Source organism: Coregonus lavaretus, assembly GCF_964263955.1.
Source record: "Coregonus lavaretus genome assembly, chromosome: 7".
In the NCBI taxonomy this organism is placed as follows: Eukaryota; Metazoa; Chordata; class Actinopteri; order Salmoniformes; family Salmonidae; genus Coregonus; species Coregonus lavaretus.
In genome coordinates, this window is record NC_139994.1 from 5,497,893 (window position 1) to 5,525,480 (window position 27,588).

General features: G+C 44.0%; 2 protein-coding genes across 2 annotated transcripts; one reads left to right on the forward strand and one right to left on the reverse strand.

Moving 5' to 3' along the window:
- LOC311131856 (zinc finger protein 704-like) lies at nt 1–25,477 on the forward strand (the record flags this gene model as incomplete). Its single annotated transcript, XM_084164984.1, has 8 exons — nt 1–116; nt 2,274–2,377; nt 16,243–16,493; nt 19,383–19,483; nt 19,900–20,191; nt 20,510–20,656; nt 23,319–23,416; nt 23,690–25,477. The coding sequence occupies 8 exons, from the start codon at nt 1–3 to the stop codon at nt 23,802–23,804; spliced, it is 1,224 nt and encodes a 407-aa protein (XP_084021110.1). The 3' UTR covers nt 23,805–25,477.
- Nucleotides 25,415–27,588, reverse strand: LOC311132227 (E3 SUMO-protein ligase ZBED1-like). Its single transcript, XM_084165452.1, has 2 exons — nt 26,336–27,588; nt 25,415–26,181 (listed from the first exon to the last, which is right to left on the reverse strand). Exons 1-2 carry the CDS (start codon nt 27,514–27,516, stop codon nt 25,515–25,517), a joined length of 1,848 nt encoding a protein of 615 aa, XP_084021578.1. The 5' UTR covers nt 27,517–27,588; the 3' UTR covers nt 25,415–25,514.

The following is a 27,588-nucleotide window of genomic DNA, read 5'->3' on the forward strand; positions in this document are numbered from 1 at the left end:
ATGGCCCTCTGTGAGATGATGAACGCATCGTCTTTATCTGGAACACATCTCTGCCACCTGCAGAAGAGAACAATTCCAGTGGGTGTGATAGGAGGCTCTGTTTTAATGTCCTTCATGTATGTTTGCACGTGTCATATGTACAGTAGATCTGTATGTGTGTGTGTGGACGGATGATAGGCGTATCATCGGAATAGATGAGAAAGAAAGAGAAGAAGCTTGGATTGGAGGGTGTTTAGCATTTAGCCTGGGAGGCAGGAGGTGTCTGATTTATAGTCCATTATTCAGGAGGAAATGAGCGTCATAGGCCAGTGACTAATAAACGTCGAGCCGCCCCGCTGTACGCCCACATCAAAGAGACTAGGGAGCTCCGCTGGACCCCCTCTCCGTCAACATATACCCTCTCCAGCTCTGGTTCTTTCCGTCAACATATACCCTCTCCAGCTCTGGTTCTGTCTGTCAGCATATACCCTCTCCATCTCTGGTTGTTGGCTTGAACCACGCTCACGTTAGCTCCACGAACGAATGCCTATGCTTTAGCTCAATGGGTTCACAGTGTTGTGGGGCTCAGCAGACTGGGGTTTGGTCTTCTGAAGGGACGGGTTGTCAGTGTGCTTAGTTGATTGGTATCGTTTGATGCTTTCATTAATGGATGCTGGCCCCTATTAAAGCAAAGCCTTCATTCAAGAACACTGTCAGTCAACGCCACGGTGCATTATTATAATGGCGACAATGTATGTTAGAATGTAGCCTATGTAGTATCAATGCCACTTTGATCACAGCACCGTTCAGCAATCAAACTTACTTTTTTTTCTCAGGGTTCTGTTGGGAGTACTGTGTGTGTGTGTGTGTGCGTGTGTGTGTGTGTGTGTGTGTGTGTGTGTGTGTGTGTGTTGAGTACAGCGGGCGGATTAATAGATGCATCCGTAGCGTTGGTGAATTCACACCAATTAAAAGAGACAAATGGGTATGTTTTCATTCAGCGTGTCTTATCTGTCACCGACACGGCAACTGTTAAATCAACAGAGAAGAAAGAGGCAGCAGAATCATGTTGACGAGTTGACCAATATATCAGGCTGTTTCTTAGGGAATGGGAGGGAGGCATGCCCAGTGAATTGCACCATATTCCCTACGTAGTGCCATATTCCCTACATAGTGTCATATTCCCTACATAGTGTCATATTCCCTACATAGTGCCATATTACCTACATAGTGTCATATTCCCTACATAGTGCCATATTCCCTACATAGTGTCATATTACCTACATAGTGCCATATTCCCTACGTAGTGCCATATTCCCTACGTAGTGCCATATTCCCTACGTAGTGCCATATTACCTACATAGTGTCATATTCCCTACATAGTGTCATATTACCTACATAGTGTCATATTACCTACATAGTGTCATATTACCTACATAGTGTCATATTCCCTACATAGTGCCATATTACCTACATAGTGTCATATTACCTACATAGTGTCATATTACCTACATAGTGTCATATTACCTACATAGTGTCATATTCTCTACGTAGTGCCATATTACCTACGTAGTGCCATATTACCTACGTAGTGTCATATTACCTACGTAGTGCCATATTACCTACATAGTGCCATATTACCTACATAGTGCCATATTACCTACATAGTGTCATATTACCTACATGGTGTCATATTCTCTACATAGTGCCATATTCCCTACGTAGTGCCATATTACCTACGTAGTGCCATATTACCTACGTAGTGCCATATTACCTACGTAGTGTCATATTACCTACATAGTGCCATATTACCTACATAGTGCCATATTACCTACGTAGTGCCATATTCTCTACGTAGTGCCATATTCCCTATGTAGTGCCATATTCCCTACATAGTGTCATATTCTCTACGTAGTGCCATATTCCCTACGTAGTGCCATATTCCCTACGTAGTGCCAATAGTGCCATATTACCTACATAGTGCCATATTACCAATGTAGGCATTTTTACATTTAGTAATTTAGCAGACGCTCTTATCCAGAGCGACTTACAGTAGTGAGTGCATACATTTTCAAATGTTTGTACTAGTCCCCCTTGGGAATCGAACCAACAAACCCTGGCATTGCAAGCGCCATGCTCTATCAACTGAGCCACACGGGACCAGAGTGCTTTGGGCCAGAGCCGTATATGATGCCATTTTGGACACAGCCACATTCTCTGTTTGTTGTTGTTGTTGTGTTTTCATGCCCAGTAATATTCTCTGTTTGTTGTTGTTGTTGTTGTTGTTTTAACAGGAAGTCAGAGGAGGAAGTGGACATGGAGAAGGTGACAGCTGCCATGGTTCTGACCAGCCTGTCCACCAGTCCTCTGGTCAGGAGCCCCCCCGTCAAAGTCAGTGGTGAGTCAACCAAACATGTTTTGATTTATTTATCCTCTTTTTATACAGGTGATCACACTGACATTAACAATCTCTGTTACAAGGTAGTTTTGTCCCAAGAAGGCAACAATCCAACGTTTGATAGAGCAAACAATTGCTGAGAGGTGGTCATGATAGCTAGCTTCTGAACGTGTTGTATAGTCCTTTTGCACAACGTAGGAACGCCCACTTCCCCTCAACTTCCTACCTGATACATAGCTTCCTCTCCCGATCGCGTCCTGTCAGCCTGATTGTAGCCATACTAGCCTCGAAGTCGCTCGTTTTATCATTACCTCAGTATATTAATATAGTCATATTTCAATAGTCAATATTTTTTTGTCATTCTTGTTGAAAATTGTGTTTATCCGTTCAGTTAGTGATTTCTTTAATTCGATTATTGTGTTCTGTGTCTTTTTCTTTGTCTCTTTAGCTAGCAAACGTTAGCTACCAGTACCTAGCTAACGTTAGTGTTAACGGTATTAGTTGGTGCGGCATCTTTATTGAAAGTTAGGAAATGAAGAAGAGCACCTTGAAAGGCCTGCTTGGGATGGCCCCACATGGATAAGTTACTTTTGTGGCTGCATCAGTGACAAAGAGCTATTCAAACAATCAGGACTGTTTGGCTTGCTCACTGAAGACATGGCAGTGATGGCTGTCAAGGGGTTCCTGATTGATGACTGTGTGCCAGGCAAGGTCTACCGTCCACCCTTTCTGTCTAAACAGAGCCAAATGCCAGCAGCACAGGTCCATCAAACGCAAGAGGTTGCCCATCTTAGAGTCCACATTGAGAGATTAATTGGCAGAATTAAACTGAACAAGCTGTTTTCAGTCAGAGGTCCCCATGTCACTGATGGGAAGCATCAACTGCACCTGGGCTGTGGCTTGCCTTCTCACCAACTACCAGTGTGGGCCTCTTGTGAAGGCATGGGCCAAGGAGCAATGAGCTACTGCTGCAATGCATCTTTCCTTTTTTTTTTGCTGTGACCCTCTACATTGTCTAACACCCTGTAGTCCATTTATTGATAATAAACACCACTGCTTATACTCCAAACACAAAATATTGCAAATAGTTTTTATTTACAGTGACAAGAGAACAGAAAACATTTAACTGAATTATTTTAAATTATTAATGAATTAATTAATTAATGGCACAGACAGATTTGTTGGTTTGTTTCTCTTTCATTAATTGAAAGATAAAGGAGCCTGTCCGTAGTTATTTAATCTTTCCTGCCTAAGAACTTTTGCATGTACTCATATAAGTAGTACCAGTCACCCTTCTCTCTAATTAGTGAGAACACCACTGGGTCTCTATTTATTCTCTCGACCAGAATGTCCTCATGCGCACAGACAACCAAGTCACACCACTCCAACCCAGTGATGTAGAGCTGACCTTGAACTTGCCAGCAGTAGGCATGCTGCCTCTTCAGGGAAGGTTCACTGTTATGCATGTGAACGGACTTGCAATCCACAAAACCCTTTACGTTCGGGTTCTTAATCTCAACTAGGCCAAAAGGTGGATACTCGAGAGGGTCGTAGACCAGGCCATCAGGAGAAGAGGCAAGCCAAGGGAGACGTCAGGATGTATGATGAGGCCACAGGGTGAGAAGTTGACATTCTGCATCTTGCAGTAGTCACTGGCTGCTTCCATCTCCAACTCCAGTCCCCTCTTCATGTCAGCTGTTGGTGCTGTGCTTTTGATGATCCTTTCAGCTAGTTGCCTGCGGATGTCAGCCCTCTCACATGGCAAGCCTCTCGGAACCGTGACGTGGTCAGTCTTGGTTTCTGGAGTACCTGCCAGTCGGAAACAGCACTCTGTTCTCTAGTAGCTTCCTCTATTTTATGGGCTGTTGCGATGCTCACCTGAGTAGACTCTATGTGAAGCTGGTCTTCTTCACTGAGCACAAATGTGCAGTCTTGAAAGTTGCTCTCCAGTCTGTAGCCATCCAGGGGCAGTGAAGGGAATGGTGGTGTCTCCTTATGGTGAAGTATGTGTCGCGTTGTGATTGGAGGCTGCTGGTAAGACAGAAGGCTCCCCACCTGTACCTTTCCAAAGTGCGAGTCGACTAAAAGCTTTTCAGCAGACATCCCCATGTTGATGCAGATCAATGGCTTGGATAGAGGGTCAAAGTTCTTGTATGCCTCTTCTATCTGGAGAACTGAGAGGTCAGGGGGAGCGGTCCATGAAGAGCGCTGTAGAGTGTACTTCTGCAAAGCAAAGCAGCCGCTGTGGTTAGCCAATCTAAACAATGTACTTGAAACCACCTGAAATGTTTTATAGTCAAAGTGTAATAGGACATGACCAGCCACTACCTACTATACTGGCTAATAGGGAATACTCACCTCATCCCTCCTTCTGCCATGCGTTTCTTGGTGGGTTTGGTGATGGTCATTTTGCCTAATGGCCCAGGTTTCAGACCCTGTAAAAAGAGTACAAGAGCACTGTTCTAAATCTAATAATGAGACAATTTTAAGTTTTCATTAAATCATTTCTTAGCATTATGATGTGATTACAACCATATGATGTTGATATGTGGTATAGCTATTAAAACATACCGTAGTCCTTGGCTTATGTCACTGCTGCTCGGCCTCTGTGCAGCTGTGCACAGGTGGGACGACTGGTGTTCCCATCTGGGAATAGTGTGCAGACTGGAATAGTAATGCGACTGTGTGGATGCGTAATGCAGTGCCAGCAACACATGAACAGTGATGTTGTGTCATTGTTATTGGCTCAGAGGGCTTCAGTACAACCTACGTGGGGATATAAAAAGAACATGATTAGACTATAAAATCACTCAACATGTGTCACGACCAGCAAACAGAAGTGACTGGCTCAACATGCAACAGCCACTAAATTCATTACAGCAATACGGGTTTAAACTTTTCTAATAAGGGTATATGGCCTTGTTTAAATGTAATCCAATGCGTCCAACATAACAGAGCTTACAGAAACAGCAAGGAAGACGACTGAACAATTACTACAATAAGAACGGTTTCATACATGGATTAAGCCTAGTCCTAGACTAAGCGATGCCTCTTAATGCAGATCTCCATTGACAGGAACTTCTTAGTCTAAGACTAGGTTTCATCTCTGACTGTGTAACCGGCTTGTAGTGTGTCACAAACAGCTGACTTTTCACCCTACACTCATACTGTGTGGTTTCTCATTTGTCCTCATGGACCTGTAGCAGCAAGCCCTTATGCTGACCTCTCCTGTCACTTTGTCCCTGTTCGAAACGGTTTTGAATAAAAAGAATGAGCAATCATAATGTTAGCTAGCTACTGTAAAAGGCATGTCTTAAACTACGTTACAGCTTTGAGTAAACGTCCTTGTCTGGTCTGATAGGCAACTTGGCTAAACATACAGAAAGACTAATGTGAAGGTGAAATTAGGAGGAACTTCTGGATGCAATTAAAAACTCCAGGGTTGGATGGCATACCAGTCGAGGTATACCAAACCTTTTTTGATATACTCAGAGGACCGTTATTAGCATGTTTTAACCACTCCTATGTAAATGGTAGATTATCAGACACTCAAGAAGGTCTGATTTCATTATTACTGAAACAGGATACAAGTGGGAAATATAAACATCCAGTCCATTTAAAAAATTGGAGGCCCCTTACAATTCACTGTTGTGATGCAAAAATTCTAGCAAAATGTATAGCGCATAGAATTAAAAAGGTATTGTCGGACATTATTCATTCTAATCAGACAGGTTTTTTTTACATGGACGATACATTGGAGATAATACTGTATAAGGCAAGTACTGGAAACAATAGAACACTATGAAAAATCTGGGAAACCAGGCCGGCTATTCATAGCAGACTTTGAAAAGGCATTTGATAAAGTACGACTGGAGCCTTTCAATTTTGGAGAATCTCTTTATAAAATGGGTTAAAATCATGTATGGTAACCCTAGGTGTAAAATAGTAAATAATGGCAATTTCTCAAAGTTTTAAACTGTCAAGAGGAGTAAAACAAGGTTGTCCACTATCGGCATATGTATTTGTTATGGCCATCGAAATGTTAGCTATTAAAATCAGATCCAACAATAATATCAAGGGATTAGAAATCCAGGGCTTAAAAACAAAGGTGTCATTGTTCGCTGATGATTCATGTTTTCTTTTAAATCCACAACTTGAATCCCTCCATAGCCTCATAGAGGATCTAGATACATTTTCTAACCGCTCTGGATTACAACCAAATTATAATAAATGTACTATATTACGTATTGGATCACTTAAAAAGTACAATTTTTACATTACCATGTAGTTTACCAATAAAATGGTCTGATGGTGATGTGGATATACTCGGAATACATATCCCAAATGAAATAAATGATCTCACTCTAATAAATTGTTATAGAAAGTTAGCAAGAATAGATAGGTATTTACCTTTCCATGGTAGCAAGATCCTGTCTATTTGTGGAAAAATCACCCTGATTAACTCTTTAGTATTATCCCAGCTTACCTATTTGCCTAGTGAACAGTTTTTTAAAAGTTATATAAGAAAAAAATATTCCATTTTATTTGGAATAGCAAGCCAGACAAATTTAAACAGGCCTATATAATGAATATGAATTCGGAGGACAGAAATTATTAAATATTAAAGCATTAGACCTATCAGTAAAAGCTTCAGTCATACAAAAGTTATACTTAAATCCAAACTGGTTCTCTAGCAAATTAGTAAGATTGTCTCATCCCATGTTCAAGAATGGCCTTTTTCCCTTTATTCAGATTACAACCTCTCACTTTCAGTTATTTGAAAAGGAAATAATCTCCCAAATATCACTATTTCTAAAACAAGCCATAGAAAGTTGGTTGCAATTTAAATTTAATCCTCCAGAAACGACAGAACAAATAAAGGTATAATCTTCGTAAATGATATCATAGGTAGGACTGGTGGAGTTATGTCGCAAAACATATGGAAATGTCTGCTCTACCCAAAATTACAACCAAATAATTGTAGCATTACAGCAAAAATGGAAGAGGAAAGTGGAAGGGGGAAAAGTAAGGAACTTGTCTGTCGGCCTTGCATTAAAGAACATAATTGGTTAAAGAAAATTGTGATAAATAAAAAAGTATACCAGTTTAATTTAAGGACCAAAGGAGTGACAGCCGTCCCATATAGATTGCAAAATAGTTGGGAAGAGATTTTTGACGTACCGATTCCATGGCATAGTGTTTATGAACTGATACGCAAAACGACGCCGGATTCAAAACATTATACAAAATTCTTGCTACCGATAGAATGTTATTTATATGGGGGATACAATCTTCCCAGCTCTGCAGATTTGGCTGTGAAGAGACAGAATCATTAGATCATTTGTTTTGGTACTTTCCATTTGTAGCTTGGTTCTGGACACAGGTCCAGGAATGGCTGAAGGATTGCAATATTTACCTGGAGCTAACCCTGCAGATAGCACTACTGGGTGATCTGAAAAGTCATAGTCAATCGATCAATAATATAATAATACTTTTAGCAAAAATGTTTATTTTCAATTTACAATCTGTAGAAACAATGAGAATAGAAGGGTTCAGAACTTTTGTGAAACATCACAGTGCAGTTGAAAAATATATGGCAAATAGAAATCAAATATGGATGGTGTTAAGAGATAGATGGGAGGTGTTGAATGGAGCTGAAGGATGGGACTAATAACAGCAACTAATAACAACAAGATACAGTGGGGGAAAAAAGTATTTAGTCAGCCACCAATTGTGCAAGTTCTCCCACTTAAAAAGATGAGAGAGGCCTGTAATTTTCATCATAGGTACACGTCAACTATGACAGACAAATTGAGATTTTTTTTCTCCAGAAAATCACATTGTAGGATTTTTAATGAATTTATTTGCAAATTATGGTGGAAAATAAGTATTTGGTCACCTACAAATAAGCAAGGTTTCTGGCTCTCACAGACCTGTAACTTCTTCTTTAAGAGGCTCCTCTGTCCTCCACTTGTTACCTGTATTAATGGCACCTGTTTGAACTTGTTATCAGTATAAAAGACACCTGTCCACAACCTCAAACAGTCACGCTCCAAACTCCACTATGGCCAAGACCAAAGAGCTGTCAAAGGACACCAGAAACAAAATTGTAGACCTGCACCAGGCTGGGAAGACTGAATCTGCAATAGGTAAGCAGCTTGGTTTGAAGAAATCAACTGTGGGAGCAATTATTAGGAAATGGAAGACATACAAGACCACTGATAATCTCCCTCGATCTGGGGCTCCACGCAAGATCTCACCCCGTGGGGTCAAAATTATCACAAGAACGGTGAGCAAAAATCCCAGAACCACACGGGGGGACCTAGTGAATGACCTGCAGAGAGCTGGGACCAAAGTAACAAAGCCTACCATCAGTAACACACTACGCCGCCAGGGACTCAAATCCTGCAGTGCCAGACGTGTCCCCCTGCTTAAGCCAGTACATGTCCAGGCCCGTCTGAAGTTTGCTAGAGTGCATTTGGATGATCCAGAAGAGGATTGGGAGAATGTCATATGGTCAGATGAAACCAAAATAGAACTTTTTGGTAAAAACTCAACTCGTCGTATCTGGAGGACAAAGAATGCTGAGTTGCATCCAAAGAACACCATACCTACTGTGAAGCATGGGGGTGGAAACACCATGCTTTGGGGCTGTTTTTCTGCAAAGGGACCAGGACGACTGATCCGTGTAAAGGAAAGAATGAATGGGGCCATGTATCATGAGATTTTGAGTGAAAACCTCCTTCCATCAGCAAGGGCATTGAAGATGAAACGTGGCTGGGTCTTTCAGCATGACAATGATCCCAAACACACCGCCCGGGCAACGAAGGAGTGGCTTCGTAAGAAGCATTTCAAGGTCCTGGAGTGGCCTAGCCAGTCTCCAGATCTCAACCCCATAGAAAATCTTTGGAGGGAGTTGAAAGTCCGTGTTGCCCAGCGACAGCCCCAAAACATCACTGCTCTAGAGGAGATCTGCATGGAGGAATGGGCCAAAATACCAGCAACAGTGTGTGAAAATCTTGTGAAGACTTACAGAAAACGTTTGACCTGTGTCATTGCCAACAAAGGGTATATAACAAAGTATTGAGAAACTTTTGTTATTGACCAAATACTTATTTTCCACCATAATTTGCAAATAAATTCATTAAAAATCCTACAATGTGATTTTCTGGAATTTCTTTTCTCATTTTGTCTGTCATAGTTGACGTGTACATATGATGAAAATTACAGGCCTCTCTCATCTTTTTAAGTGGGAGAACTTGCACAATTGGTGGCTGACTAAATACTTTTTTCCCCCACTGTAACTAATGTAAAGCATACTGTGTCCATAATAAGTATATAGGTTATAGGTTGAGAGCTTTTGTGAAGGAGCACAGTTAGAAAGATATGGCTTATAAAATCAAACCGGATGGACATCATGGGAATGATCAGAGAGGTTGGGGTAGAGGAAGTTCAGGAGTAAAAACAATCTAAATAGAATTATTGTAAAATTGACTTTGTCCATAAAATGTATATATTATGTATAACTGGAAGTAGAGGCCTAAGCGTTGTTGTTCACTAGTTTACTCCAATTATGGAAGGGGTCGTGGGGTTGGAAAGTAATAAAGGGAAATATATTTTTTTAAAGGATATGTATTTATGTGTATGTATATGTGTGTATATATATATGTATATATATGTATGTATATATATATATATATATATATATATATATATATATATATATATATATATATACGCTGCTCAAAAAAATAAAGGGAACACTAAAATAACACACCCTAGATCTGAATGAATGAAATAATCTTATTAAATACTTTTTTCTTTACATAGTTGAATGTGCTGACAACAAAATCACACAAAAATTATTAATGGAAATTAAATGTATCAACCCATGGAGGTCTGGATTTGGAGTCACCCTCAAAATTAAAGTAGAAAACCACACTACAGGCTGATCCAACTTTGATGTAATGTCCTTAAAACAAGTCAAAATGAGGCTCAGTTGTGTGTGTGTGGCCTCCACGTGCCTGTATGACCTCCCTACAACGCCTGGGCATGCTCCTGATGAGGTGGCGGATGGTCTCCTGAGGGATCTCCTCCCAGTCTTGGACTAAAGCATCCGCCAACTCCTGGACAGTCTGTGGTGCAACGTGGCATTGGTGGATGGAGCGAGACATGATGTCCCAGATGTGCTCAATTGGATTCAGGTCTGGGGAACGGGCGGGCCAGTCCATAGCATCAATGCCTTCCTCTTGCAGGAACTGCTGACACACTCCAGCCACATGAGGTCTAGCATTGTCTTGCATTAGGAGGAACCCAGGGCCAACCACACCAGCATATGGTCTCACAAGGGGTCTGAGGATCTCATCTCGGTACCTAATGGCAGTCAGGCTACCTCTGGCGAGCACATGGAGGGCTGTGCGGCCCCCCAAAGAAATGCCACCCCACACCATGACTGACCCACCACCAAACCGGTCATGCTGGAGGATGTTGCAGGCAGCAGAACGTTCTCCATGGCGTCTCCAGACTCTGTCACGTCTGTCACGTGCTCAGTGTGAACCTGCTTTCATCTGTGAAGAGCACAGGGCGCCAGTGGCGAATTTGCCAATCTTGGTGTTCTCTGCATGGTGTTGGGCTGTAAGCACAACCCCCACTTGTGGATGTCGGGCCCTCATACCACCCTCATGGAGTCTGTTTCTGACCGTTTGAGCAGACACATGCACATTTGTGGCCTGCTGGAGGTCATTTTGCAGGGCTCTGGCAGTGCTCCTCCTGCTCCTCCTTGCACAAAGGTGGAGGTAGCAGTCCTGCTGCTGGGTTGTTGCCCTCCTACGGCCTCCTCCACGTCTCCTGATGTACTGGCCTGTCTCCTGGTAGCGCCTCCATGCTCTGGACACTACGCTGACAGACACAGCAAACCTTCTTGCCACAGCTCGCATTGATGTGCCATCCTGGATGAGCTGCACTACCTGAGCCACTTGTGTGGGTTGTAGACTCCGTCTCATGCTACCATTAGAGTGAAAGCACCGCCAGCATTCAAAAGTGACCAAAACATCAGCCAGGAAGCATAGGAACTGAGAAGTGGTCTGTGGTCACCACATGCAAAACCAGTCCTTTATTGGGGGTGTCTTGCTAATTGCCTATAATTTCCACCTGTTGTCTATTCCATTTGCACAACAGCATGTGAAATTTATTGTCAATCAGTGTTGCTTCCTAAGTGGACAGTTTGATTTCACAGAAGTGTGATTGACTTGGAGTTACATTGTGTTGTTTAAGTGTTCCCTTTATTTTTTTGAGTAGTGTATATATATATATACACACACAGTGGGGAGAACAAGTATTTGATACACTGCCGATTTTGCAGGTTTTCCTACTTACAAAGCATGTAGAGGTCTGTAATTTTTATCATAGGTACACTTCAACTGTGAGAGACGGAATCTAAAACAAAAATCCAGAAAATCACATTGTATGATTTTTAAGTAATTAATTTGCATTTTATTGCATGACATAAGTATTTGATACATCAGAAAAGCAGAACTTAATATTTGGTACAGAAACCTTTGTTTGCAATTACAGAGATCATACGTTTCCTGTAGGTCTTGACCAGGTTTGCACACACTGCAGCAGGGATTTTGGCCCACTCCTCCATACAGACCTTCTCCAGATCCTTCAGGTTTCGGGTCTGTCGCTGGGCAATACGGACTTTCAGCTCCCTCCAAAGATTTTCTATTGGGTTCAGGTCTGGAGACTGGCTAGGCCACTCCAGGACCTTGAGATGCTTCTTACGGAGCCACTCCTTAGTTGCCCTGGCTGTGTGTTTCGGGTCGTTGTCATGCTGGAAGACCCAGCCACGACCCATCTTCAATGCTCTTACTGAGGGAAGGAGGTTGTTGGCCAAGATCTCGCGATACATGGCCCCATCCATCCTCCCCTCAATACAGTGCAGTCGTCCTGTCCCCTTTGCAGAAAAGCATCCCCAAAGAATGATGTTTCCACCTCCATGCTTCACGGTTGGGATGGTGTTCTTGGGGTTGTACTCATCCTTCTTCTTCCTCCAAACACGGCGAGTGGAGTTTAGACCAGAAAGCTCTATTTTTGTCTCATCAGACCACATGACCTTCTCCCATTCCTCCTCTGGATCATCCAGATGGTCATTGGCAAACTTCAGACGGGCCTGGACATGCGCTGGCTTGAGCAGGGGGACCTTGCGTGCGCTGCAGGAATTTAATCCATGACGGCGTAGTGTGTTACTAATGGTTTTCTTTGAGACTGTGGTCCCAGCTCTCTTCAGGTCATTGACCAGGTCCTGCCGTGTAGTTCTGGGCTGATCCCTCACCTTCCTCATGACCATTGATACCCCAAGAGGTGAGATCTTGCATGGAGCCCCAGACCGAGGGTGATTGACCGTCATCTTGAACTTCTTCCATTTTCTAATAATTGCGCCAACAGTTGTTGCCTTCTCACCAAGCTGCTTGCCTATTGTCCTGTAGCCCATCCCAGCCTTGTGCAGGTCTACAATTTTATCCCTGATGTCCTTACACAGCTCTCTGGTCTTGGCCATTGTGGAGAGGTTGGAGTCTGTTTGATTGAGTGTGTGGACAGGTGTCTTTTATACAGGTAACGAGTTCAAACAGGTGCAGTTAATACAGGTAATGAGTAGAGAACAGGAGGGCTTCTTAAAGAAAAACTAACAGGTCTGTGAGAGCCGGAATTCTTACTGGTTGGTAGGTGATCAAATACTTATGTCATGCAATAAAATGCAAATTAATTACTTAAAAATCATACAATGTGATTTTCTGGATTTTTGTTTTAGATTCCGTCTCTCACAGTTGAAGTGTACCTATGATAAAAATTACAGACCTCTACATGCTTTGTAAGTAGGAAAACCTGCAAAATCGGCAGAGTATCAAATACTTGTTCTCCCCACTGTGTGTGTGTGTGTGTGTGTGTATGTATGTATGTATATATATATATATATATATATACTGCTCAAAAAAATAAAGGGAACACTAAAATAACACATCCTAGATCTGAATGAATGAAATAATCTTATTAAATACTTTTTTCTTTACATAGTTGAATGTGCTGACAACAAAATCACACAAAAATTATCAATGGAAATCAAATTTATCAACCCATGGAGGTCTGGATTTGGAATCACCCTCAAAATTAAAGTGGAAAACCACACTACAGGCTGATCCAACTTTGATGTAATGTCCTTAAAACAAGTCAAAATGAGGCTCAGTTGTGTGTGTGTGGCCTCCACGTGCCTGTATGACCTCCCTACAACGCCTGGGCATGCTCCTGATGAGGTGGCGGATGGTCTCCTGAGGGATCTCCTCCCAGACCTGGACTAAAGCATCCGCCAACTCCTGGACAGTCTGTGGTGCAACGTGGCGTTGGTGGATGGAGCGAGACATGATGTCCCAGATGTGCTCAATTGGATTCAGGTCTGGGGAACGGGCGGGCCAGTCCATAGCATCAATGCCTTCCTCTTGCATGAACTGCTGACACACTCCAGCCACATGAGGTCTAGCATTGTCTTGCATTAGGAGGAACCCAGGGCCAACCGCACCAGCATATGGTTTCACAAGGGGTCTGAGGATCTCATCTCGGTACCTAATGGCAGTCAGGCTACCTCTGGCGAACACATGGAGGGCTGTGCGGCCCCCCAAAGAAATGCCACCCCACACCATGACTGACCCACCGCCAAACCGGTCATGCTGGAGGATGTTGCAGGCAGCAGAACGTTCTCCACGGCGTCTCCAGACTCTGTCACGTCTGTCACATGTGCTCAGTGTGAACCTGCTTTCATCTGTGAAGAGCATAGGGCGCCAGTGGCGAATTTGCCAATCTTGGTGTTCTCTGGCAAATGCCAAACGTCCTGCACGGTGTTGGGCTGTAAGCACAACCCCCACCTGTGGACGTCGGGCCCTCATACCACCCTCATGGAGTCTGTTTCTGACCGTTTGAGCAGACACATGCACATTTGTGGCCTGCTGGAGGTCATTTTGCAGGGCTCTGGCAGTGCTCCTCCTGCTCCTCCTTGCACAAAGGTGGAGGTAGCAGTCCTGCTGCTGGGTTGTTGCCCTCCTACGGCCTCCTCCACGTCTCCTGATGTACTGGCCTGTCTCCTGGTAGCGCCTCCATGCTCTGGACACTACGCTGACAGACACAGCAAACCTTCTTGCCACAGCTCGCATTGATGTGCCATCCTGGATGAGCTGCACTACCTGAGCCACTTGTGTGGGTTGTAGACTCCGTCTCATGCTACCACTAGAGTGAAAGCACCGCCAGCATTCAAAAGTGACCAAAACATCAGCCAGGAAGCATAGGAACTGAGAAGTGGTCTGTGGTCACCACCTGCAAAACCAGTCCTTTATTGGGGGTGTCTTGCTAATTGCCTATAATTTCCACCTGTTGTCTATTCCATTTGCACAACAGCATGTGAAATTTATGTTGCTTCCTAAGTGGACAGTTTGATTTCACAGAAGTGTGATTAACTTGGAGTTACATTGTGTTGTTTAAGTGTTCCCTTTATTTTTTTGAGAAGTGTATATCCTTTTTCCAACTTAGTGCTTTGCTACTTGTCTTGGCCAGACGATGTACATCCGTCACTGTTATCTTTGGCAGCTCTTGCAAGCACCTTGTGTAAAACAGTGCCATGGTTGGTAAGGGAGGGGGGCGTTGGCTAATTGCTAGCCACCTTACTAGTTAGCGTGTTAATAGCTAACTAAGAGACAAAAAAAAGACACAGAACACAATAAATAGAAATCTGATTATATTAATATACTGATTACCTCAGTATATTAATGATAAAATGAGCGACTTCAAGTGTAGAATGGCTACAATCAGGCTGACAGGACGCTATCGGGAGAGGAAGCTATGTATCGGGTAGGAAGTTGAGGGGAAGTGGGCGTTGCTACGTTGTGCAAAAGGTCTATTGCTGCACTCTGAACGAACTGACAAAGTTGTTTTTGGTTAACCATTTCCCGTTTCATATGCATATTCCTTTGCTGAGGTTGGGTCCTGACTCATGATGATGATGATGATGATGTGGACTAGTGCAGCTGTAGCGATAGAAACTATCTTTCCCACCAAGAGAAGCTGAGTGTTGCCTTTTGAGCTCTCTTTTCAATCTTCAACTTCAGATTGAATTTGAAGTATTGAGTGGGTTACCACTGGGAAATGTAAAGGAGACTTCCTCTTCATCTGCTATAGTGTACATAATATGACTCACAAGGCCTCTAAACTTAGTCCCTGGAGTGAATCAACTGTAAATGAGGTCTTGTTTGTTTTGCCACTCAAAACAACTGCAAACGTTCAAAGTTGGTAGATGCATTTGTTTCTGATGCATATGATGGTCCCAGGTAGGGTTTTCAAGGAGGGTTTATCACTGATGGGTCCCAGGTAGGGTTGCAAAGGAGGGTTTATTGCTGATGGTAGTGGGCGTGGCCAATGGCGCGGTTTTAGATATTTAAAAGCAAATTTACTGCAATTCTATACATTTTGCCATGGGGCAGAGAGAAGAATTTACAGTTTTAAAGCTAGTTTCCTGCAATTCTCCTGTGGTATATATATTATATTTTGCAGTGGACGGCCATGATTTAGCAGCGCTAAATGCATATAGGCAAAACACTGCATTTTTTAATAAGTTATTCAAGTATAAATTACCAAAGTTACCATAGATTGCCATAATTACCTGTTAATTGCCACAATTACTGAACATTCTGGTAACTTTGATAAATTACTTGTAGTTTTGCAACTCTAGTCTCACGACTCCCTGAAAACAGTGAAAATTGTCGCTGAGAGGACTATAATAATAAAATAAGTTTGAGTACTTTTCTGTCTCTCTGTCCCCCCTCCAGAGGGTCTGAATGGCTTGTGGAAGGACAGTGGTGGAGGCTTCACCCCCTCCAGTTACAGCAGTAGTGGCTATTGGAGCTGGAGCGGTCCTAGTGACCAGTCCAACCCGTCCACCCCCTCCCCACCGCTCTCCGCAGACAGCTTCAAGCTCTTCCGTATGCCCAGCATCAACGGCCCGCCCCCCGACGACACCATCGACGAACAGGACGGCAGCAGCCTGCTCTTCGACGAACCAATCCCACGCAAGCGCAAGGTGGGTAGACAGTTCAATTAAATCTAGCTAAAAATACAATTCCAGCCACTCAAGTGGATAAACTGGATAACCCAAAGAATAACCAAAGAATAACCATAGTATAACCATAGAATAGCTATAGGATAGTCATAGGGTAACTGTAGGATAACCATAGTATAACCATAGAATAACCATAGTATAACCATAGAATAGCTATAGGATAGTCATAGGGTAACTGTAGGATAACCATAGTATAACCATAGAATAGCTATAGGATAGCCATAGGGTAACTCTTGGATAACCATAGTAGAACCATAGAATAACCATAGTATAACCATAGAATAGCTGTAGGATAACCATAGGGTAACCATAAAACATTTTACAACATCTTGTTGTGATTCTTTGAGGACCTCACAGAACAAAAATCAGATCAATGTTGTAATCAGTTCTGACTGACTGTAATAATATACTGATTCTATAGTCCTGTGTCACTGTATGTACAAGTGGGTAACCTGTACAGGTGTGTGGTGTGAAATGGAAATGTGTTTTTTGCACATCCCACTCCCCCTGAGACACCCTCAGAGTGGGGTCACAGCCAGGGGATCAGCCATTATTGACGGAGACCCTGGAGCAATTAGGGTTAATTGCCTTGCTCAAGGGCAGAACGACAGATTTCAATCCAGCAACCTTTCGGTTACTCGCCCAACGCTCCTAACCGCCAGGCTACCTGCTGCCCTGTACACTGACTGAGGTTGTTCATTTTGAAATGGTAGTAGGTTGATTTAAGAAGTAGTTGTACTGCAGTATCAATGATCTTGGCAAGACAAATAGGATGTCTCAAAAGAACGCAGGTCCTGCACTTGTTTTGGACATGTTGCTAGCTAGCCACTGTAGTACCTTCTCCTTCCTGAACTCAAAGGGACATTGGGAGGTGACGTGCTGACTGAGGTAGAATTAGGGACTGATCCTCACACACGTGGCGATGCCGTCTCAGAATTATTGGATGGTGAAGCAAGGGCTTGCTCTTGTGTGTTGTGTAGCTGTCAATTCCAAGCACACACACACACACACACACACACACACACACACCAGATGCAGTTCCAGTCATTTACTCTACAGCCACACATAAGCATAATTATAATTAATTTAAATTAATTATTTTAATATCTTCACTGGAAAACAGGAAGATTGTGCAGCAGGTCTTTTCTCCCATCAGATCAATAGGATATATCTGGGGATATCTCTGGGGATATCTCTGGGGATATCTCTGAATTGGCTACTGATTCTAAAGAATGAGAGGATGGAGGGAGAGAGAGAAAGGAGGGGGAGGGGGGATATACGGAGAGATGGAGACCGACAGAGGGAGAGGATGGTAGAGGGGGAGAGATACTGAGAGAATGGTAGAGAGATGAAGTCAGGAGGAGTCTTCATCAGAGTATTAGTTGGATTTGAGGACAGCCATGCAATAAACGGTGCAATAAAAGTCTTCCAGATTTGGATATCTTCTGTCTTAGTCTATTGATCTATTTTTAACTCCAAGACTAATCTCACTTTGGCTGTGTTTACACAGGCAGTCCAATTCTGATATTTTACCCAATCTGATTGGTCAAAAGACCACTTAGTGAAAAAATATCCGAATTTTGCTGCCTGTGTAAACGCTGCTAAAATACTGTTTTTATAAATTCTTAAGTTCCACTTTTCAAATTACCTAGTGTTGGTAATAAACAACTTCAGTCACCCAACTCCCCATACTGGCTTCTGAAACAAGTCACCGCATCTTTTCATAACACTTCCCCCTTAGCTAATAAACGGTGCCGAGGTTGCATGTGAAATCATCACCCAGGCCAACCAGAATCTAGTGCTGCTCTTCTCTTCCTCCTCTGAGCCAAAGACAATGCTGTTCTTTCTCAACTCTCTCTTTTAATTAACTGTGTGCTGCTGGCATGGGGGACTTCACAGGGCTTTGTTACCCAAGGACCAAAAAAACACATTTTGTTGTCAATAGGGCGGCAGGTAGCCTAGCGGCTAAGAGCGTTGGGCCAGTAACCTGAAGGTTGCTGGTTCGAATCCCTGAGCCGACTAGGTGAAAAATATGCCGACGTGCCCTTGAGCAAGGCACTTAACCCTAACTGCTCTTGTAAGTCGCTCTGGAATGTAACATAAAAAATAAAAAATAAATTAAAGGAATGCCCTGAACAATGGGCAAATAGACGGCCACATGACCCCCATCATAAAGGACTGACGAGGGGCAACGTGACCCCCATCATAAAGGACTGACGAGGGGCAACATGACCCCCATCATAAAGGTTTTCTTGTGTGTTTTTGTTCTACTACACTTTTTAAAAGTACTACTGATATTAATAACTGCATTGTTGGGAAAACGCTTTCAAGAAAGACAAAACTTGAAACTGAACGAACTCTGACGAGGGATCAGAGCATTAAGACACTTCTATCCTCAGAAGGCCCTGACGGCTTTGAACTGGACACACACACACACACACACCCTCCCCCATCTGGTCATGTGGTCCTTAGTAGCTCAGTTGATAGAGCATGGCGTTTGGAACGTCAGGGTAGTGGGTTCAATTCCCGGGACCACCCATGCGTAAAATGTATGCAAGCATGACTGACTGCAAGTGGATTTGGATAAAAGCTAAATGGTATTTATTATTATTATTATTATTATCTGAAAGCTGCTGCTCGGAAGCAATCGTCCTATGAGGGTCATGTTGTAATTACAGAGGACAGGTTGTGCGAGAAATGGTACAGAGCAGAGTAGTGTGTGTGAGTTCATGCACGTATTGTGTGTGAGAAAAGGGTGAAGTGGCTGGTGTTCAACGTTGCTCTCTCTCTCCCTCTCTCTCTTTCTCTCCCCCTCTCTCTCTCTCTCACCCCCCTGTGTGTAATGTCCAGAACTCCATGAAGGTGATGTTCAAGTGTCTGTGGAAGAACTGTGGGAAGGTTCTGAGCTCGGCTGCTGGGATACAGAGACACGTCAGGACCGTTCACCTGGGGTAACACACACACACATGGTTATACACAGAGGCACGCTCACTCAGTCTCTCTCTCTTTCTCACACTCTTTTTGTCTCTTGCTCTCTCTTTTATCCCCTCTCTCTCTCTCTCACACACACATGCACGCAAACACACACACACACAACTCCCCCACACACACACATCAAACTTTTGACCCCCTCCAGTGAGAGATAAGAGAGGCCTCTCCTCTCGATGGCCTTTGTCAAAGCACAACAGCAGATTCAATCCGGTGGGATTATCACCACGGTAACATTTCCTCATTTTGGCTCAGTGTGACAGGCCAGGGAGAAATGAGGATGGAACAGAACAATGTTATCACACAGATCAGCAATCTGGTCCAATCCTAATTTCTCTGTAATGACAAGGCCTAATTTTAACCCATCGCTCTCTCCCAGGCGTAACTGTGACTCTGACTGCAGTGACGGAGAGGAGGATTTCTACTACTCAGAGATTAAACTCAACACAGACTCAGTGGCTGACGGTCTGAGCAGCCTGTCCCCCGTCTCCCCGTCCGTACTGTCCCCCGTCCCTCCTCCCCATGACCGCCACAGACGACCCCCTGCAGAGGGCAGCAAGGGGTCCAGTGGGAACAAGGAGAACCACAGCCACGCCCACTCCAACACCACGCCCCTCAGTCGCTCCGCCCCCAGCGCCCTCTACCTCATCCACACCGACCATGCCTACCAAGTGAGAGACACGCCCACACTGGCCACGCCTACTGATATCTTTAAGTAGCAGTATTACAGTATTTACTAAAGACACTGTACAGATACATTTTCGTTGATTAAGTGCTTGATTGACTCTTATTGGTTGGTTGGTTGATTGATTGATTTGTTGGTTAATTGATTGATTGAATGATTGACTGACATATTGGTTGATTGGTTAATTTATTTATTTATTTATTAATTGACTCACTGTGTGGTGTGGTGTTTGTGTGCTATACACTGTTCTTTAAAGGTGTGACTGCCTCGTGACTTGTTGCTGTCCCTCCCCTCCCCTTTCCAGGCCACATCTCCAGTCACCATCCCCTCCACTGGGTCAGGCTCTGACTCTGGCCCAGACTCTGCTGCCTCCAACTCCTTCACCCTCAGCAGTAGCGCCAACTTCAGCATCTCCTGGCAGTCACCTCCTGTCACCTTCACTGGCAACGCTGTGAGTATACCGCCCCAACAGCTCCACAGTTGACTCAATCTCTATTGCACTCCACACTGCCCTTTCCCGCCTGGACTAAAGGAACACCTACGTGAGAATGCTGTTCATTGACCACAGCTCAGCGTTCAACACCATAGTGCCCTCAAAGCTCATCACTAAGCTAAGAACCCTGGGACTAAACACCTCCCTCTACAACTGGATCCTGGACTTCCTGACGGGCCGCCCCCAGGTGGTAAGGGTAGGTAACAACACATCTGCCACACTGATCCTCAACACGGGGGCCCCTCAGGGGTGTGTGCTTAGTCCCCTCCTGTACTCCCTGTTCACCCACGAATGCATGGCCAGGCATGACTCCAACACCATTATTAAGTTTGCCGACGACACGACAGTGGTAGGCCTGATCACCGACGATGATGAGACAGCCTAAAGGGAGGAGGTCAGAGACCTGGCAGTGTGGACAACAACCTCTCCTTCACCGTCAGCAAGACAAAGAAGCTGATCGCGGACTACAGGAAATGGAGGGCCGAGCACGCCCCCATTCACATCGACAGGGCTGTAGTGGAGCGGGTCGAGAGCTTCAAGTTCCTCGGTGCCCACATCACTAAGGATCTATCATGGTCCAAACACACCAACACAGTCGTAAAGAGGGCACAACAACGCCCTTTTCCCCTCAGGAGGCTGAAAAGATTTGGCATGGGCCCTCAGATCCTTAATAAGTTAAACAGCTGCACCATTGAGAGCATCTTGACTGGCTGCATCAGCACTTGGTATGGCAACTGCTTGGCATCCGACCGTAAGGTATGCGGACAGCCCAGTACATCACTGGGGCCAAGCTCCCTGCTATCCAGGACCTCTATACCAGGCGGTGTCAGAGGAAGGCCCTAAAAAAAGACTCTTGCCACCCAAGTCATAGACTGTTCTCTCTGCTACTGCACGGCAAGCGTTACCGGAGCGCCAAGTCTGGGACCAAAATGCTCCTGAACAGCTTCTACCCCCAAGCCATAAGACTGCTAAATAGTTAGTTAAATACTGTAGGTAACCAAATAGCTACCTGGACTATCTGCATTGACCCTTTTTGCACTAAGTTTTGTCTCATCACATACACTGCTGAACAGTTAATCAAATGGCTACCCCCTCACACATACTACACTGACACTCCAACACAGACACACACACACTCACACTTTCACACTCATCACATACGCTGCTGCTACTCTGTTTATTGTCTATCCTGATTGCCTAGTCACTTTACCCCTACCTACATGTACATACAGTTGAAGTCGGAAGTTTACATTCACTTAGGTTGGAGTCATTAAAACTTGTTTTTCAACCACTCCACACATTTCTTGTTAACAAACTATAGTTTTGGCAAGTCGGTTAAGACATCTACTTTGTGCATGACACAAGTAATTTTTCCAACAATTGTTTACAGACAGATTATTTCACTTATAATTCACTGTATCACAATTCCAGTGGGTCAGAAGTTTACATACACTAAGTTGACTGTGCCTTTTAAACAGCTTGGAAAATTCCAGAAAATGATGTCATGGCTTTAGAAGCTTCTGATAGGCTAATTGACATCATTTGAGTCAATTTGAGGTGTACCTGTGGATGTATTTCAAGGCCTACCTTCAAACTCAGTGCCTCTTTGCTTGACATCATGGGAAAATCAAAAGAAATCAGCCAAGACCTCAGAAAGAAATTTGTAGACCTCCACAAGTCTGGTTCATCCTTAGGAGCAATTTCCAAATGCCTGAAGGTACCACGTTCATCTGTACAAACAATAGTACGCAAGTATAAACACCATGGGACCATGCAGCCGTCATACCGCTCAGGAAGGAGACGCGTTCTGTCTCCTAGAGATGAACGTGCTTTGGTGCGAAAAGTGCAACTCAATCCCAGAACAACAGCAAAGGACCTTGTGAAGATGCTGGAGGAAACAGGTACAAAAGTTTCTATATCCACAGTAAAACGAGTCCTGTATCGACATAACTTAAAAGGCCGCTCAGAAAGGAAGAAGCCACTGCTCCAAAACCGCCATAAAAAAGCCAGACTACGGTTTGCAACTGCACATGGGGACAAAGATCGTACTTTTTGGAGAAATGTCCTCTGGTCTGATGAAACAAAAATAGAACTGTTTGGCCATAATGACCATCGTTATGTTTGGAGGAAAAAGGGGGATGCTTGCAAGCATAAGAACACCATCCCAATCGTGAAGCATCGTGGCAGCATCATGCTGTGGGGGTGCTTTGCTGCAGGAGGGACTGATGCACTTCACAAAATAGATGGCATCATGAGGAAGGAAAATTATGTGGAAATATTGAAGCAACATCTCAAGACATCAGTCAGGAAGTTAAAGCTTGGTCGCAAATGGGTCTTCCAAATGGACAATGACCCCAAGCATACTTCCAAAGTTGTGGCAACATGGCTTAAGGACAATAAAGTCAAGGTATTTGAGTGGCCATCACAAAGCCCTGACCTCAATCCTATAGAACATTTGTGGGCAGAACTGAAAACACAACACGCACAACAATACAACCTCACATGCATGTGTCTGCCTCTCAAGCATACCAGTTGTTGTCTGTTGTTTTGTGTCTGTATCTAAATTAAAGTTGTCTGTCGATCTCTGTGTTCTGATAGCTCTTGTTGTGTTTCTCTCCAGGCCTCTCCCACTCACGGTCGGACCCAGAGCTTTGGGGAGCAGCGGCCCCAGACCATAGCAGTCCTCTCCTCCCCTCCCAGAGCCACTGGCTCACTCAGGTACTGATGAACTCTACTAGCTGACCTTTCACTGATGACCTCTGAAACTTTGAGCATCCTGAAGTCACAGGAAAACCCATATTGTATCCAAATTTAGAGAGAGCAACCATGTCTTGTTTAGGAATTAAGCAAATTACCAGATTACCATTGTTTATGTTTTCTTCACTTGCATAAACTAAATCAACCATTTTAGATGTTGTTTTGTCTATCATTATAAACCAAGTCAATGATAACAACCATATTTCACCATATCCTCATCTCTCCCCTCTCCAGTCGTAAGTCCCGTGGCGAGGGTAAGAAGTGTCGTAAAGTGTATGGGATGGAGAACAGGGACATGTGGTGCACCGCCTGCCGATGGAAGAAAGCCTGCCAGAGATTTACCGACTGAACCAACCAAGTAACCAACCAAGTAACCGACCAACCGCTGAGGGTTGCTGCCTGCCCGTCGCCATGGAAATCAGGGGTGTTCCTTTCTGTTCCCTTCCTATGCATGCGTCACTCCAAAACCAATCCTCGGTCTACTCCATCCCAACCCGGCCCATCCCTAACCCGACCAACCCCAGCAGGACCAAGGGGGTGGAGCCTACTACTGTCCTGAGTATATCCCACGTTAACTCCAGCTCCCTCCCAAGACTTCCAACCTCGGAAGCAGCAACCAACACGCAGCTCTATAGAGAACAACAACACCAAAATAACCTTCTGCTTTTTATATGTTAAGTTTGTTGTCTCTCTTCTTTCTATGTTTTGTAAAGCAGCTCTGGTTTTTAAAAGGAACGTTGGTCAGGTCAGGCATGAAGGGACCACAAAAGAGGCTCCCTTTGTTCATAAGCTTATTTTCAAACGGAGAAGACTGACCTTTTTTTAAAAATACATTGGGAGAATGCTGTAATAAAAAATAGAGGAGGGGAAAGATCTTTGTTTTCTACACCCCTTCTTTCCTCACTCACTTTCTCTCTGTTCTATCCTGGTTCTTCTACTGTACAGGCTGGATCTCTCTACTCCCTCTCTGCCCCGTCCTCACCCCAGGGAATGTATCTTGTGTCTGGACTCGGCAGGGGGAGAGGGAGGGGTGGATAGCACCCCCTGGTGGGGGAAAATGGATAAATTCCAAAACAAAAACAAATACCCAGTCAGGGTGCTGAACAGACTAACATTGCCAGCAGCAACGAGCCCCACACCACAGCGCTGCATCACAACAAGCAATTCAACAAACAGCAACACAGGACAACACCGTTTTCTATCTAAAATATAATGTATATACATCCCTCCATCTATCCCTCCATCCTATCCATCTATCCATCTATCTATCTATCTATCTCCAGTTTACTGAAGCTAATAAGGGTAATTTTCTTTCAGGGGGTGTCGATCAACAGAAAGCAAAACCAGCAGCTCACATTTAAATATAGTTATTTACAGAGAGGTGTTTGGTCACATGATATCTACCTGCAACAAAAGTTTGTTTTGTTAGGTTTTTTGTACGTGCCATTTTCTTTAATGTTGTTGTTTCTCTGTATCTATTCTTCTTGGTGTTTTGCAACCACAACAAAGACTGTTTTTGCTCACTAACAACTCCAAATGTGTTTGGAAACGTTACACCCCTCCGACACACTTTGGGCTGAAACAACCAAGCAGCCGACAGCTAGTCCAGCCGTAAAACAGTGCCACATACAAGCGACCCTCCTCCTCTACACCCCGTCTTCCATCAGGGGAATATGAACTAACGTTTTGTCTACGGGCGCTATTAATGATGGGAAGTTCGGCTCTTTTCTGAGAGCCGGCTCTTTTGACTCGGCTCCCAAAGAAGAGCCGGCTCTTTCGACTCCCGAACGGCTCTTTATTTAGGATCTTTTGTAGCCTATATTTTACCTTAACTTTGAAAAAAAATCATGGTTTATGTGTTGAAAACCCTTTTGCTTTCAGTGTTTTTATGAGAGACCTTATAATGCCTAATTCTGTGCATTTATTCTGTGACAAAACCACTCTTACATTTGTTTATTTCAATTAAACTTTTTTATTGCACAAATTAACAATAAACTTCAAACAAATCCACAGAACAGAATCAAAACCAGAACCAAACTCCAGCAAACAGCATTAGTCCTCAGGGCAGGTTGGCATTCAGGAAGATCAGATGCCTCAGCTTGGATGGGCTGATAGGCCTGATACGATTTCGCCTCTCCGTGAGTATCTGCCCTGTTTTGGAGAAGATTCTCTCAGAAGGAACTGATGTGGCAACAATACATAGTCTCCCCTCCATCACCTTCACCAGGAGTGGAAAGACTGAGGCCTTGGCCTGCCACCAGCTCAGTGGGTCTTCTGCTCTCTGGATGAGGGGCTCCTCAAGGTAGCTCCTCACCTCCATTATAGCATCAGCTGTCGGATTTCTCCTTGAAGCATCTCCTGTAGCTCTGTCATCAAAAAGCCTCCAAACAGCAGAGGTTTGCTGCTCCTCCTCCACTTGGCCCTGTAATGGTGGAGCTGGCTGGCTGCTGGGGGTGCATTTTGCTGCTGCTGCTGCACTAATCCTCTGAAGAGCTTCATCAACAGCTCTACGATCACTGAAGGCAAGTTTTTTAAACCTTGGATCCAATAAGGTAGTTTCTGAAAGGACAGTGTTGTACTCCATCCGCAGAAATTTGCGGTCCATGGCTGAACAAAGAGCTGCAACTAATTCCTTCACTTTCTGCACAGTTACTGTCCATTGGTTCTCGGCTGTCACCAGCTGCAGACCTTTGCAAAGCAGGAGCATTTTCGAGGCTGTGACATAGCTGAAGGAGAGAAAACAGCAACTTTTAGAATTTAGTTTTTTAAAAGTATGTGGCATATTATACGTGATGCATTATACTGTATGTGTTGTGTTTGCAATGTATAATAGTGACTGAATAGTAGTAGAGAAAACAATGCTTCAATGGTTCTAGGTACCTGTCTGCACTTATCTCCACAGTCACCTCCTGGAATGGTTGCAGGACGGCGCAGACCTCTTTCACCAGCTCCCATTCCTCTTGGCTTAATGGCTCAATAGATGCGTTGATGAGGGCCAGGGTGGAGATGATGGCATCTTTTATTTCAAGCATTCGTTTCAACATATCAAATGTTGAGTTCCACCTGGTGGCACACTCTTGTTTGGGCCTCAGTTCAGGAATCCCCATTTGGCGCTGTGTGGACTTTAGCTTCTGTGCTGCTACTGTGCTTTTGTGGAAAAACTCCACAACAGCCTTCACCTTATCCACGGTTGTTTTGATCACCTTCAGAGCATCTCTAACCACCAGGTTTAGTGTATGCGCCAGACATGGGTGATGGGTCCACTTCAAAACTTTTATGGCTTTGGTGATGTTTGCAGCATTATCACTCACACAGCACACCACTTTGTCCTCTACTTGCCACTCTTTTGCCACTCTTAGTAGCTCCACTGCCAAGTTTTCTGCAGTGTGTCTGTCGGTGAACTCGAAGCAGTCCAGAAGGCAAGATGTCATCTTGTAATCTTCAATAAAGTGGCAAGTGACAGACATGAAAGAGCAGGTTGTTCTGGAGGTCCAGCAGTCAGTTGTCAGGCAAACTGATGGAGCTTTTGTCACCCTTTCTTGCCATAATGCACGTTCTGTGTCATATAGTTTTGGGATCATTGTTTGGGAAAGTGTTTTTCTACTGGGTAGAGTGTATGTGGGATTTAGGGCTTTGACAAAGTTTTTCATTCCTTTGTCCTCCACAATGGAAAAGGGTTGAAAATCAGAAGCTACCATTTTAGCCAACTCATCATCAATACTGTGCTGTTTGGCTGGGGTCATCAGTTTAGGTAAAAACTGACTTATTTTGCTTTGAGTTGCAGTAGGAGAGGTTATACTTGCACGCATGGGGATGGCAGTAGACGTTACAGCAGCTGTTGTTCTGGTATGAGACACACCAGGATCAGTAGATGGTGAGCTGGCTTGCCCTCTCTCCTCTAACTGCACTGTAGGATGGACAGTTCTTGTATGTCTATGCAGGTTTGTGGTGGAACCTGCTCTTATAGTGACCTTCGTTTTGCAGTGAAGGCACTCTGCTTTCTTGTTCCCAATATCTTTAAACTGCAGCCAGATGCTGCTTCGCTTTCTAGTGTCACTCATAGTTAAACGACACGACAATGCAAGACGCACACACGCTCCTCAGTCCGCTCTGTCTCTCTCTTCACTTGCAGT

Excerpts from the sequence above, each read along its gene's own strand:
- LOC311132227 (XM_084165452.1), bottom strand. The coding sequence starts at position 27,516 with ATGAGTGACACTAGAAAGCGAAGCAGCATCTGGCTGCAGTTTAAAGAT. Across the intron at positions 26,182-26,335 it reads GTGGAGATAAGTGCAGACAG|CTATGTCACAGCCTCGAAAA; the intron begins GTACCTAGAACC and ends TCTCTCCTTCAG.